This window comes from Danio rerio, chromosome 10, assembly GCF_052040795.2.
Source record: "Danio rerio strain M-AB ecotype USA chromosome 10, GRCz13ab, whole genome shotgun sequence".
In the NCBI taxonomy this organism is placed as follows: Eukaryota; Metazoa; Chordata; class Actinopteri; order Cypriniformes; family Danionidae; genus Danio; species Danio rerio.
Window position 1 is genome coordinate 6,206,704 of NC_141030.1, and position 14,605 is coordinate 6,221,308.

Consider the following 14,605-nt stretch of genomic DNA (forward strand, 5'->3'; position numbering starts at 1 on the left):
TTGTTATGTATTAGTTGAGAGAATTTCACCTGATTTCTTATTTATTTCAAATCCCTAGACAGTTTGTTATACTTTATTATTCCCTTTAATAAATGTTTTTTTCATTATATATCTTTTTGTGTGTCTGATCCTTTTTATGGTACGGTCGGGAGCGAGCTGGCCGTAACAATACAAATAAACTGTTATATTTATTGAAAATAAAAATACCAGCGGCTGGAATGTGGTCCGTCCAGGTTGCCATTTAAACCAGAATCGCCACTGCTTTTCACATTATGTAGTACAAAAGAAAAAGCAATGAGCTTACTATTATACAGCACAATGTTTTAACATCTCAGCACATCAAAGCGATTCAGTATTTGCAGTGTAAACTTGTTATACTGCACATTACTAGCTTTCTGTATAGGGCCAGAAACTGCTTTACAACAATTACCATTATTAAAAAAAACTCTCTGTAACAGGCCTAAAAAAAGTACTGCTTGTTTATTAATGATGCTGTTTTTCTTTGTCTTCTGAGAACCACTGTATTCAGCAGGGATTGGGCCAGATCAGCCAGTTTCTTGTGATTGTTTATTGATTTGACTGTTGAAGCCAGACGTTGTAAGAGCTTATGTAAATAACGAATTTACAAACCCAAGTTCAAGCTTAGATGCTTCAGTCATTTGTGCAGAGACTTTGATTCTGCACAAAGCCAATTTTCTCTTTTATCTGACAGTTAAATTCTTCCTTTGAATTTATGAAGTTAGGAATAGGTATCGTCAGAACACCTGGGGCCTCATGCATCAACGCTGCGTATGCACACAAACTTTGCGCCAGCTTCATGTCTGGTGTACGTGCATTTCTTGTGTGTGTTTGTTTTATTTCCATTGGCAACTCCTAGAGGCAATTATGTTAAAATGCACACTACAAAGTATCTTTGAGCCGTGCAATGGCAACTAAATCAAACGGGATCATCCTCATGTCTAGCAGGTATATAAGGTTTCCATACCATGCAGTTGACCGGCAAAACATTAAAGCGCAACTTGTAGCGATCGCCAATTTTTCTATTGTAACCGGAGTGATCGACTGCACGCACATTGCTATAAAGGCGGCATCTGACGACGGATTTGCAAACTTGAATCCGAAACATTTCCATTCGATTAATGTGCAAATAATATGTGATGCTCAAATGCGCTTAGCTAATATTGTAGCAAGGTGGCCTTGGTCAACCCATGATTAATTCATCCTCACAAACAGCATGGTTGGGATGAGGCTCCAAGGTGGCAGGCACTCGGTCAGTTCTAGAGCAGCTGAAATGCCGGTGGCGCTGCCTTGATAAGAGCGGAGGAGTGCTGCTATACCGCCTTAACAAAGTTTTCCTCTAATGGGGTCACCAATCTCGGTCCTGGAGGGCTGGTGTCCCTGCAGGGTTTAGCTCCAACTTGCCTCAACACACCTGCCTGCGTGTTTTAAGTATACCATGTAAATGCACCCATGTAAATGTGATACAAGACTGACCCCCAAAAGAGTGTGGAAGTGATAAATGGTTTGTAATGACTGTATATGTGTTGATGTTATAAAAGTCTAGATGGGTAAACTGTCTCAGGTGTGCTGGTGCAAAACATCATGGTCAGTGTAGTCCAGGTGTATGTCAGAGGTTATGTGTGGAGTGCTCTATAACGTCCCTGTGGGCACTCCAGCTGATATATCGGGACAGAAACACATAGCTCAGCCATTCTAGCCACTTAATGGAAATTCACAATTGGGATTTTTTTTTTTTTTATTGCTATAACTTTGAAAGGAGTTGTTTTGCATTTGGATGGAAAAATCCCCAGTAAGCTCAAAACCATAACAAATGAGGGACACAATGATAACAAAATTTAAGAAAAGAAATATTTATATAGGCATAACACAACTAAGGAGGAATAAATAAAGATCAATGAACATAAGATGATAAAGTTTGCATATTAATAAGAGTATTTATGCTGTTAGTTTGTGTTTCTTGGTGTTATAAAGTGCGAAAAGCAATAAAACAAATGTCACTGATGAATATTTTGCGCTGTGACTGAGAATACATTTAACATTGATTTCAAAAGCTCAAGAAAGATACTGGTGTTACTGGACATCAAAATAACAGTGACCTACTAAACGCTGAATTTTATTCACCGGACATCACGACCTAAATCTAATCCAATATTAACGTCTTATGCCCATAAAAAAAAGGTTTTAAAAATAAGTTTAGCTTGAGAGCTTTGAAATATTGTTGTGGTTGGAATAACACATGTTTAGAACCACTGAGATTTTAAAATTACAATAACTTATTGCATGAAAATGTCACTAGGAGAGAAATTGTGGAAAGTTTTGTTATAGGAGACCTTATGTTTATTGTTTAAGCCTATTTTATTTTATTGTGTACTTGGTTTCTTTGTACATGAAGGTTTGTGTTTATTTGGGTATTTGTGTATATATGTAGGCTATATACTGTTTGTTTTGTGTGTTTTTGGTTTTATTGTGTTTTTCCTCAGTTGTTTTTGTTCTTGTAATTTATTGACTACTGCATAGAATTGTGAGTATTTATGTTGTAAGTTTGTGTTTTTTTAACATCATAATGCAATAAAATATAAATAAAAAGCAATAGAAGCGATAAACCTTTTGCGCTGTGAATTTTGAGTCAGGAACTAATGTTAGAGTGTACTTTTAATCTTGATTTCAAAAGCTCATGAAAAGTTCAATCTCATGATATGACCCTTTAAAAAGTTGTCTTACAACACCGTGCACGTAGGTAAGTGTGTTCCCAAAGGGGTCCCTGGGTCCCTCCTGTATTTCAGAGCACCCCTCCCATCCATCCCAAAGCCCCTCCTTTTCATCCTCCCCCAAATTCCCGCCACTCCCTCTTTCATAGAATCTATTAAGTGGCAAAAATTCAGGACAGAAAATGGCGACGGCGGGGAGCCGGACGTCGTCGTTAGGCGGATTATTAGACTCCAGTAGCGGCACAAACGTCGGGAACGGACTTCAAGGCACTTCCAACGGTTCCACGTCTCAGAACAATAGCGGGAAAGTGAAGAGAAATGCGGGTGAGAGCTCTCAGTGGAGACGAAAGGTGAGGAGTGTGGATCTGGATAAATGCGAGAGCGGGACCGCAGCGCTGCACTTCCTCACGGTGTCCGGTCCCGGCTCGATCCAGACCGCTTTACTGCAGCAGAGCCTCGCCGACCCGCCGCTCTGTGACAAAATAAGCAATAATTTGTGTACAAGTGCTCAGGAATGGATGAAAAGCTCTTTAAAAAGCAGCAGTGAAAGTCCGAGCGCTGAACATGGAGGGGCTGCTGCTGCTGTGGACGTGAACGCTTCGCAAAACAGGTAAAAATAACGGCAAAACTACTTTTCAGATACGCGCGTCTGTCGTATTTGCGCTTGAGGACAATGTATAAAGTGACTTAAGATGTGCAAAAATGCTCCCTCTGAAAGAGCTCTTTCTGTTTGTGTTTGTATGTAAGTTGAAGAAAATTTGTGACGCAAGTTTGAAAAGTGACAGTCACGGGGCAGGTGACTTTTAAAGTTATTAAACATGAATATAAGCCAAACTACGGGATGTGGCTGCAAGTTTAAATTGTTTATATTGATTTAAGATTTGTTTTGTGTGGACGAAATGGTTTGTTTTGATGTTCAACTTGCTTTCAAAGGACTGTTTTTCAACAAGATTGTTTTTGTCAACGCGATTTTTATTATTGTTTTTTCGGAAGTTTTGTATATAGACACGCGAAAAGTGGTTTGTTTATTATTATTGTTATTATTTTATTTATTTTTCTCCCCTTATTTAAATAAATTGAGGTAAAGTTGGTTTTATATTCGTTCATTTAACTGTCTCTATATTGTTTACCACGCTAATCTGAATATTCAATCAGAATTAGCATGCAAGTATGACTTCAAAACAACATCAACACTATCTAATTTACTGTAAATAGTTGTGCTTTGATAGTCATTGGCTGCTAATATGATTTCCCAATTTAGAATTTGCAAATACTTTTCTGAAAATATATTATCAAGCAGAATGTCTAAATATCCAAATATAAAACCAACTTTACCTCTATTTTAAATAACACGTTAGTTCGAGTAACAGATATTTGACCTGTGACATTTGTAGCTATATTTTGATGGTTAATGTTCATATCATATTTGAGTGTGGTGTTAAAAGCTGTATGTTTAGCTGAGTGTGGGATGTGTAATGATGAAGTGTGAATCTTATCATGTGAGAAAGTTCAGCGTCTGCAGGTTGAAAGCCAGCTTTTTCTCTTTATCTAACGTTAATGGAGACGTTGAGCGCAGGGTTTGATGCAATGTGAGTTGCAGGCTTTGAGACTGTAAATATGAGAAGCTGAAACTGAAAGAAATCAGGAATTATAGTCTCTTCTGCGCACAGAAGATTGTGCTATTTATTTCCTCTGCGCTGAAAAATATGACCTTTGCTGTTTGTTCAAACTGCGTATTTAAAAAGAGCCTAAAACAATATATTTCTTGTATTTTTGTGGGGGGACAACTTAATTATTTAATGCTCAATCAACTTAAATTTGTCAAAACTAATGAGTTATCTTAATTCCTTCATGTTGTCCCAACACAAATTGATTTTTACCATTTTGATTTGTCTTTCTCTTGTGTGTTTATGTGCCATGCTGGCATTCAGAGTCTGTGATTCCTTGTTTTACGTCATTGAGCTTATTCATTTACTGCCGTTTTCCCCTCAGGTGGGAATAGGAGCGTTGGTCATTGTCTGCTCATGTAGGCCGTTTTTAACGGATTGAGCGTTACAGGTGGAAACAGCCCTGCTGAGAAAAACAGGTGTTGCACGGTGTCAGTTTCTGTCACTGCTGTTGAAGCAGATGTTCTTGTGTCTGAATAATTTAGGGACAACTCATCCACTGAAACAGTTTTTTGTTGAAAGATCAAAGCAGCAATGATCCCTGAGCTCTTTTTACTCATGTTAAAGGTGAAGAAAGGTATGTTTACATGGCAGTGATGTACTAAAAATGGACGACAGCATTGTTCAAATGATCCCTGTTTGCACAAAGTAGCTACAATGAAGTGTCTAAAGCAGTGGTTCTCAAACTTTTTTCATCAAGTACCACCTCAGAAAGAAATTGTCCTTCCAAGCACTACCATAATGACCGGTATTGAAATACAGTAGCATAGTAGGCCCAGTAAAGGAGCTACAATTCTGCACAGTTTAAAAACTACTATTATTAAGAAAATTATTATTATCAGCTACTTTAAACATTATAAATAGTTTGAACATCAACACTGTACTGTGTTTATGTAAAAAAAATAAGAAACAAAATAAAATATCAACACTTAAATTAAAATGTGCTTTTTAAAAATGGTTGGTTACTGTTCTTAAAAAGTAAAAAAAACTCCTGTACTTAAATGTCAAGTGTTAATCTATAGTATCCTGTTTATCAAAACCTAGAAATGTTGCTTGGACCCCATATAGGCTATATGTCTTAATATTCATATTTGAACCATTTTTGATCAAATTTGAAATATATGTTGCATGTACATTTGGCATATTGGATTCCTCTGTGTACCACTAGAAGGAAGCCCGCGTACCACAGTTTGAGAACCACGGATCTAAAGGAAATGCTGTCATTTCAAGTACGTGTGAAATCAAAATTTCATGTTTAATTTACTGTCGCACATGATTAGTCTTAAGGTGAACAATTAATCCATGCAAGTTTTTTTTAAATACATTTCATCAAAACCATTATCTTCTGCTCTGGATTGGCAGTTTTCCTCTGATGTCAGAGTGATTTATGCTTGGTCAAAACCGTTAGTTTGCTGTGAGCAAAAGATGTGAAAGAAGTAGCATAGTAATAAACCCCTGTCCGCCTACTCAATATTCTCTTTCAGATGTAAATACATCTTTAAACTGAAGTAAAAGTCTGCAGCAAATTTTGGTTTACGCCATTGTTGTTTTGCTTGTCAATTCGCATATGTGAGGGATGTAAGGCATGTTTATTTATATAGCATATTTCATACACAGTGGCAATTCAAAGTGCTTCACATAAACAGGAATAAAAGAAACGGGTATAAGAAAAATAAAAACAAATAATGAAAATGATAAAACAAAACGAAAACACATAAAATGTGCTATAAAAGAATGAAAAAGAAGATAAAAACATAATAGTGCGATCTGTCGGATGTAGCACAGTGCTCATTAAGTAAAGGCACAGCTAAACAGATGTATTTTCAGTCTTGATTTGAATGTGCCTAATGTTGGAGCACATCTGATCATTTCTGGAAGCTGATTCCAGCAGCGAGGGGCGTAGTAGCTGAAAGCTAATTCACCCTGCTTTGACTGAACTCTTGGAATTTCTAGTTTATATGATCCTAAAGATCTGAGGGATCTTTTAGGTTTGTATTCAGTGAGCATATCTGTAATGTATTGAGGTCCTAGGTCATTTAGTGATTTATAGACATGTAATAATACTTTAAACTCTATTCTGAATGTATCTGGGAGCCAGTGAAGACCTGAGGACAGGTGTGATGTGCTCTGATTTTCTGGTTTGTAACCAGATGTAAACAATAACAATGGGCCTGATGTATTTCCATAGCTTCTGAGAGTCCAAAAAGTTCCGCATATTAATAAATAATGTTATGATAGCTGTTATAACATTGTTTTGATTGTCACCTCTTGTCAAATTTATGAAATAGTTTGACAACAAGCAGGAAATATTCATGGGCCAATGACATCACCACGTTGAAATGGTATATAGTATAGTGAACGCACAATACGCTCTAGTGTTGTCACGATACTCGAATTTCCAACTTCTATACGATACTTTGAAAAATATTGCTGTTCGGTATCATTTTCTGTACCATTGGGAACACATTTGTCAGCATTAACAGTACGCAAATAAAGTAAAAAGGTGAAAAAAATAACTAAACCTTATAATTCTGATGCCCGTTACGTCAGCAGTCTTTACCTCCAAAAGACAATAAACTACAAACAAAAAACTAAATATGTATGCAATCTCGTTTCTTGTCTGATTAAATCAGAGTTTAAATTTTAATATTATTGTTAATTATACATCAACCTCGTTGTGAGAAGAGAGAGCAAAGCCATTATCGATACTAATTACGGCTGCACAATATATCGCAATATATGCATTCCCAGTAGTCTTATGGCAGCATCTGCAATGAGGAATTGGGATAATTATAGTTGATCGGCAAAGAAGAATGTACAGTGTTTACATTGCATACAATTAATTCAATAATAGGGGCAGGACAAAATATCGATATGCTAATTTATTGTGATAACTCCACCCACGATACATTATCACTGTAGCCAAGTATTGATATTTATTTAAAGGTAAAAGATCTGAATTAATTCATCAGCCTTGCACTGCTACCGTTTATCACTTAGGCAGCAGTACATGCTTCTCGTAATGGCGGATCGAACACATAACAGTGTTGCAATTCTGCAAAATAAACGTGCTGTTAGTAAAAGATGCATCTTTTTGATGCATTTTTTCCTCTTCATTTACAAAATGATATATTATGGTTTTCTTGTGATATCGCTGATATCCTGATCTATCATTATCGTGAGCAAAATATCATGATGATTTTGTATTGTATTGGTTTACTGTACCTGAATATCTGACTTATTTCTCTTTTTTTCTCTGCTCTATCTTATTTTTCATGCTTGCAATTTGTTTGATTCACTTCTCTACAATTTTATATGTTGTACTATATTTAATTCATAATAGAGACATTTTTGTTCATGCCGACATTGTTTTCATATAGCAATAAATATTGCAGAATAATTAAATATTGCAATGTCAGTGCAACCCTAATACTAAGCAAAACCAAAAAAAAACAAAAATAAATAAATAATTATATTTCAAGCTTGTACTTGCATATACTTATGCTCTAGCGGTTCAACCAATAAAGTGGATTTGGAGCATATGTTATGCCTAATTGAGATTCTTAAAAGTGTAATGTATTGATAGTGATAGGACCAATATAACATTTGTCCTGTCAGAATGCAAATTTTCTACAAAAACAGGAAAACATTTCTGTGTTTTGGCTGTTTGCTACACTGTAAAAAGTGATTAGTTCAGTTAAAGTGAGTAAAACCATTGCTTTAGAATTTAGTAAATTAACTCTGATCTTAATTATAACAAATAGGTCTACTTAACAGTTACAACAGGTTTACTCAATTTTTTTTTAAGTAAAGTCAACTTGTTGGTTTTAAGGCATTGGGCTTTTTGAGCAACTTACTGATTTTACGGTTTATGTATTAACGTGGGCGAAGAAGTGGCGCAGTAGGTAGTGCTGTCGCCTCACAGCAAGAAGGTCGCTGGGTTGTTGGTTTGAGCCTCGGCTAGGTCAGTTGGTGTTTCTGTGTGGAGTTTGCATGTTCTCCCTGCGTTCGCATGGGCTTCCCTCAAAGTCCAAAGACATGCGGTACAGGTCAATTGGGTAGGCTAAATTGTCCGTTGTGTGTGTATGTGTGTGATCCTGGAATAAGCTGATTAAGCCAACAAGAAAATGAATGAATAAATGTATTAACGTCATGCACATGTCTTTTATGCTTGACATCAAAAATAATGGTGAACTACAGGACATCAGTTGCCAAAATCTTTTTTTTATTCAATTTAATTAATCTTTATTATTTTACAATGTACCTTCTGTCAAAGTAGTTTAACAGATGAAGATAGAGAATAAAAATCCATAATTATTCAAATTGTTTAAAAGTGTCTATGTGAACTGATTATTTTGACACTGTTGTCGTCGGTTTTAATTATCAATGTCATGAAAATATACCCTGAAGTTTTGCCACCAAGTGAATAGGGTAAATATATGGTATTGTATTAATATGATATGCCTACTTTTTGAAATTTACTTTTATTTATTTAAAAAAAAACTACACAAATAAAGCAAAAAAACAACAATATTAATAACTCAATTTAGCCTTCAAAATGTGTTAGAAATGGAATGAAGTATAATATCTTTTTAAATATGTGGTTTTGTCATTGATAACTTAATCGATCATTTTACAAGAAGCATTTTTGATATCTAAATGTCCTATGAATACTCTGGTAAAAAGAAAATAACCAAGTGCAAAACTATTTCTTAATAATTTGAAAAACAAAAAGTGTTTTCAGAGTGTTTGTAAAGTTTTGTTTGTTTTTAAGAAATTCTGTGTCCCTTCTGTATCAAACAGACCTTTTCAAAGCAAATTAACATGCAAATATATGAAGTGCAATAAAACCCAAGTGCATTCTGGATGTTTTCCACTTCTCCGAAACATGTCTTGATAAGCAAACTAGGCCAAAATCTCTAAACTCACCAGCGCACAACAAAACAATGTGTTGCCTGTTGCATCTTGCCCCAAACAGAATTATTAGATGTGCTTAGAGCAGCCGTTATTTATGAGATTTGTGATTGCTTAATATACGTGGGCAGATTTGCAATCAGAGCCTCAGATTGTGAAATATCAGCTTGGTTTTCCCTCATTGTCCGGTGAGCCTGCAGCGAGGATCGGAGTTTCCTGTGTGGTTGACACAGTTGGTGTGCTTCCATTGGGTGTTTCCAGCCCACAGAATCGTAATTAATTTGTTTGCGTTTCCAGCGGATGTGGCGGGGGTTTGACCATCCCCTTTAAGCATAGATGTCTGGTCCTGTGCAGGACAGGATGGTTCCCCTGGCAGATATCGCAGGTCTTTGATCTAGCTAAACAAACGCATGAGGTTAAATGGGTTTATGTTCAACTTGCGTGTAAATATCAGGAACGAGTTTCTTGACATAAGGGCTGTGTTTGAAAAAGTCCTTGCTGTGTATACAAAGATTTGAGATGTAAATGAATGCGTTTGTTTGGCATGGATGCATTGAACTAATGGTAAAAAATGATGGTAAGAAAGATTTCTGCTTAAAAAAAACATTGTGTTCAGTGATTCCTGTGGAAAAACTGCATTTTCACTACACTGTAAAAACAATTTTTTGCTGCTTTCAATTTTTTTCTCTTTAATCTCCAAAGATTTGATCCCAGTTTAGTTCTAAACAACTTGATATTTTGGTTTTTACCTCACTAGTAGCCTGGGGTCCGTTCTTCGTACCTCGCTTAAATGATCTAAGATGATTTGACAGATCCTGGACCTTTTAATCTTGATAACTGATCTCTCGCTAATTTGGTTCTTCAAACAAGTTCGCGAATCAGATTAGAATGTCTGGATGAACTGATCTGAGATCGCTGCGTGTGTTGTGAAGGACAGATCTATCGATCCTCGAAATCATGATCAGCAATGCAGCGATTGGCTGACGGCACAGCAGCGTAATGACATCATCTGATTAATATTCAATTATACATGTGAGCAAAATTACATCAAATTAGCAGAAACGGTTTGTTAAATATGACACGCAATAACCTTCCACATTTGTTGTGAGCTGCAGGCTTTACACTTTCTTGTGTCAAGAGTACTCATCATGTATTTCAGTGCATATCAGTGTATTTAGTTCTAAATTTAGAAAAAATTTTCTTTATTATAGTAGCCGTTTTTTAATCGGCGTAAAGAATAACTGGTTGTTTACAAAAGCATTTTGATATTGGTAAAGGCGTCTGCAACTTTTGTGAAGCTTCAAATCACTATTAACTATCAAAACATGTTTATGACTGCATAAATGTATTATTGCTTTAAAATAAGTCACATATTCTGCATTTCTATCATACACAATTTGTACTAAAGCGATCTAAAAAGTTCATATCAATAAGTTTTCTTTTTGCACCACCAGGTGACAGTCTTTGTACTTTCATTTCGATAGTACAGGTTGCATAAGTTTTATTAATATGTATAACTTTATTTATTTTATTAATGACTATAACTTTATATATATATATATATATATATATATATATATATAGTTAAAAATATGTACCATTTTCCCAAGTGTATATAACTACTACTGTAAGAAAATATCAGAATTCAGAACATACTTTCTGTATTATCTTTGCTTGAACTGAGCCGATCTAATCCTGTTTATATGAATTGAACCTGCTCCCGATCAGGTTTGACCTAGCAGAACTGTTGCTATGACAACAACTCTCGGATCAGCTTTGAAGAACGAAACGATCCTGGATCGTGTCAAATCGTCAATATCCAAATCCAGCTAATTGAGTAATCCACGTACAAAGAACGGACCCCAGGCCTCTTATTCTGCTTCACTGGAAATCAAACAAGCCTCCAACTACATCCCAATGGCTTGTAGATAACATTTATTTTTTAAAGTTGGAAAAGATTAGATGCTCTGGGAAAACTAATTTCTTAAAAAAGTGGCAATGTTTTATAACTTTAACACTCGTAAGGTATTGCCTTCCATTTAATAAATGCAGTCTCCTTTCTTTTTAATTAATTTATTTTGTAGTAACTTAATTTTTCTTTGTTTTTAACGATTACTTTTTTATACTGTTTAATTGTAAATATTTACTCTCAACATTGACAATGTATCCGAACATTTGATTGTGATAGCTGGTTGTAATTTTCTTTACACTTATTACTCTTGTTTTAATTTTTCTTTTCCCCTTTCATTATTATTATTATTATTATTATTATTATTATTATAATCATTATCATTTTTTTAGGTTCCCCGACTTTTTTTCTCTTCTCTATTTAAAAAAACAACAACAAAGATGTAACTATTTTTAATTATATAGTGTTTGTTTTTTCACAATAAAAAGTTTGAACATAAAATACTGAAAAAAAAGTCTTATCATTTCTTACATTAATACAGCTGACAAAAATAGCAACTTAAATTTAGTTGAAACTTAGTACCTTCATAAATAAGTTCCAGTAACACACAGACCTTGGTTGACATGTCATTTGTCATATTTTTAAAATCGCAATACCAACAATAATAATATTTTTAACATTGCAAACTGTTTTCAACATTGACAATAAGAATATAAATGTTTCTCGAACTGTAAATATGAAAAAATTTATCTCTTCTTGTATTAAAATGCATACTAATTATTTTTGAAGTTGCTAAAGGAAAACACTAGAATATCACATTTACAGAGGTTTTTTTTTCTTTTTTGCAGAGTAATTTGTGAAATAAAATAAGCGAAATTAATTTCTACACAATTTATTCATTTAAAAATCTTCAATGTTTTTAATCAAATAAATGCAGCTTTTGAAAGCATAAGAGACTTCCATAAACATTAACAAGTTAATCAGAACCCCAAATAACCTTTACTCTTTATTCATTTATTTATGATTTATTTCTTTTTGGAAGCAATGTAGTTAATTAATGTCTAGAAGTTATGTATATAGCTTTAGTAAATGAGTATGGAAAAACCAAGCATCCCAAAAGACGTTGTTTTTCAACTCTTAATTCTGGATCTTTCACTGTAGCTTATTAACTCATTAGGAAAGTTCACAATGGTGCTAATTTGTTTAATTGAAGTAAAAAGACAGCATTGGTATTATATTTAATTTATTTTAACTTCATCAAATTATTAGTTAAAAGCATTTCATATTATCTGTTACTTTGTTTTTGCTCTTGCAATGATAATAATAGTAAGATTGTCATCCTACTTGTCTGCTGGCAGAACAATGTAACCTGCTGAAAGAGTGACTGAAACCCCCCAAGTGGTAATGCATTCTGACAGACTGAGACAAACACACACATGTGGAGAGATTGAAGTCGTGAAAAGTGCCAATGCTGCAGGACTTTGTGTCTTTGTGTCTGACTCTTGGAACACTTTTCTACCTGTCAGATTTTACCCAGGACAGATTTTTTATTTTTTATTAAATTAATTTTAAAAATGAAGTGACGTGTGCATTTGTGATGTAGTTGTATCAACTTGCCCCTAGGGTGCTGTTTGAAAGGTAACTTTGTTGATATTGTAGACTATGAAGTAGAGCTGCACGATTCTGGCTAAAATGAGAATCGCATTAAAAAAAAAATAAAGATAACGATTTTCTCGCGATTCTGTAGATGTAAAATAAAGGTTAAATTGAGTAGGCTATTATTATTGTTACTTTCAACCGTGTAAAACAGCAATAGGCTTTGTGTAGTTGTACTGTTGGTTAAAATGCTTAATTTTGTATAGACTTTGAATGGTAGACTTGAACAGACTTTAGATTTGTCCTGGTCATTAATGCTGATGATAATTCTGATGTTGAATTATTGTGTTTGAGACATATGCTTACAATCTGATATTCGTGAATACAGAAGACTGGGTGGGTATTTTTTCATTTCGGCGGGTTTTGGATACTTTTTGGGCTGGAATCAGTCAGCTACATCTGGCAACACTGTGTGCGCTTTCGGTTTCATTTTTACTGCTAAGAGCGGTTCAGTTCTCGCGCGGCTCCCAACCGATCACTCTGTGTGGTAACAGCTGAAGGTCAGCTCACGTCACGTGTGATTTTGCGGTCGCAAATACATTACATGAAGACAGAAAGGAATTTTTTGAGGTGAATTATATCTTATAAATGCAGCGTGTGACTCTTTCAACACCATTTGGAGGTGTCCATGTTGCTGAACAGCATATGTAGGGTTGTAACGGTATGATTTTTTTACGGTATGATAATCGTCTAAAACAATACCACGGTTTGACGGTTTCGCGGTATACGGTATGTTACAAATGTTACAAAATAATAGAACAGCGAAGCAAATTTGACTTTTTCCAAATAATATATTTTCAGTTACTATAAACAACACCACTTACAATGAACAAATAAAAAAATAAGAAAATAATAAATAATGTGTCAAAGTCCAAATAAAGTCCAAATAAACATGGTGCAAATAATAGATATAAATATTTACTATACTATAAATAGTTACATAACGAAACTAGATTCAATATGGAACATCCTTAGGTTTTATGTGCCAGCATGGATATGGTTGTCTGTGGATATGGATTTGGATATGGTTGTCTGCAATGCAGACAAACAACTGCACCTTCATTTGCGTCTTTTGAAAACAGCAAGAGCAGCAGTTCGTCTTTGCTGTGTCACTGTTTTGTCATGTTTCTGTGCTGCTGTGCATGCAAAAGTACTTAGTATGAAAATTATTTCATGCAAAACTTTTTTTTTTTGCGTTTTATTTAACCGCGCATAAATGTATGCCTATCTCTCATTCCGTGTTGTTCAAAAAGCTTGTTGTTGGTCCACAAACAAAAGCGAAACCTATGCTTATTGGTTGTGATATAGCGAGTTTGAACCAATCTGGGCATGGAGGAGGGACAATGCATCAATGTATCATGTCTGGTTTGTCCGGAGACACAGTGACGAGCGTTTCTTTGTCAAATCAGCGTTGTCAAATTTTGATGATGTAACTGCACTGATTCCGGAGCCTCTGATCAGCGGATCAAAAGTTATTAAACATTTAAGAGCAATACTTATTTTTAGCCGCAGGCGGCTGTCTCGGTCTTTAAGGGTTAAAACCGTTGATATGCAATTGTTCATGGTATGATAATCGTGCACGTTCAAATCGTGGTAGACCGTCATACCGGTATATTGTTACAACCCTAAGCATATGTAAAACAATATGAAGACTTCTGCGGCCACCATTGCTTCTTTCCTGAACTTGAAAATATGACTGATAGAATCGTAGAAATGCTGGATTAAGATCG

General features: G+C 35.0%; 1 protein-coding gene across 1 annotated transcript in view; it reads left to right on the forward strand.

Moving 5' to 3' along the window:
* Positions 1–2,886: 2,886 nt before the first annotated feature.
* The window catches only part of map3k1 (mitogen-activated protein kinase kinase kinase 1, E3 ubiquitin protein ligase), a 98,072-nt gene continuing 86,353 nt past the window's right edge, over positions 2,887–14,605 (forward strand). Inside the window, exon 1 of the mRNA XM_087270053.1 lies at positions 2,887–3,339. Coding sequence (XP_087126179.1) covers positions 2,912–3,339 — 428 coding nt within the window. The 5' untranslated portion in view covers positions 2,887–2,911. The remainder of the gene's footprint in view (positions 3,340–14,605) is intronic.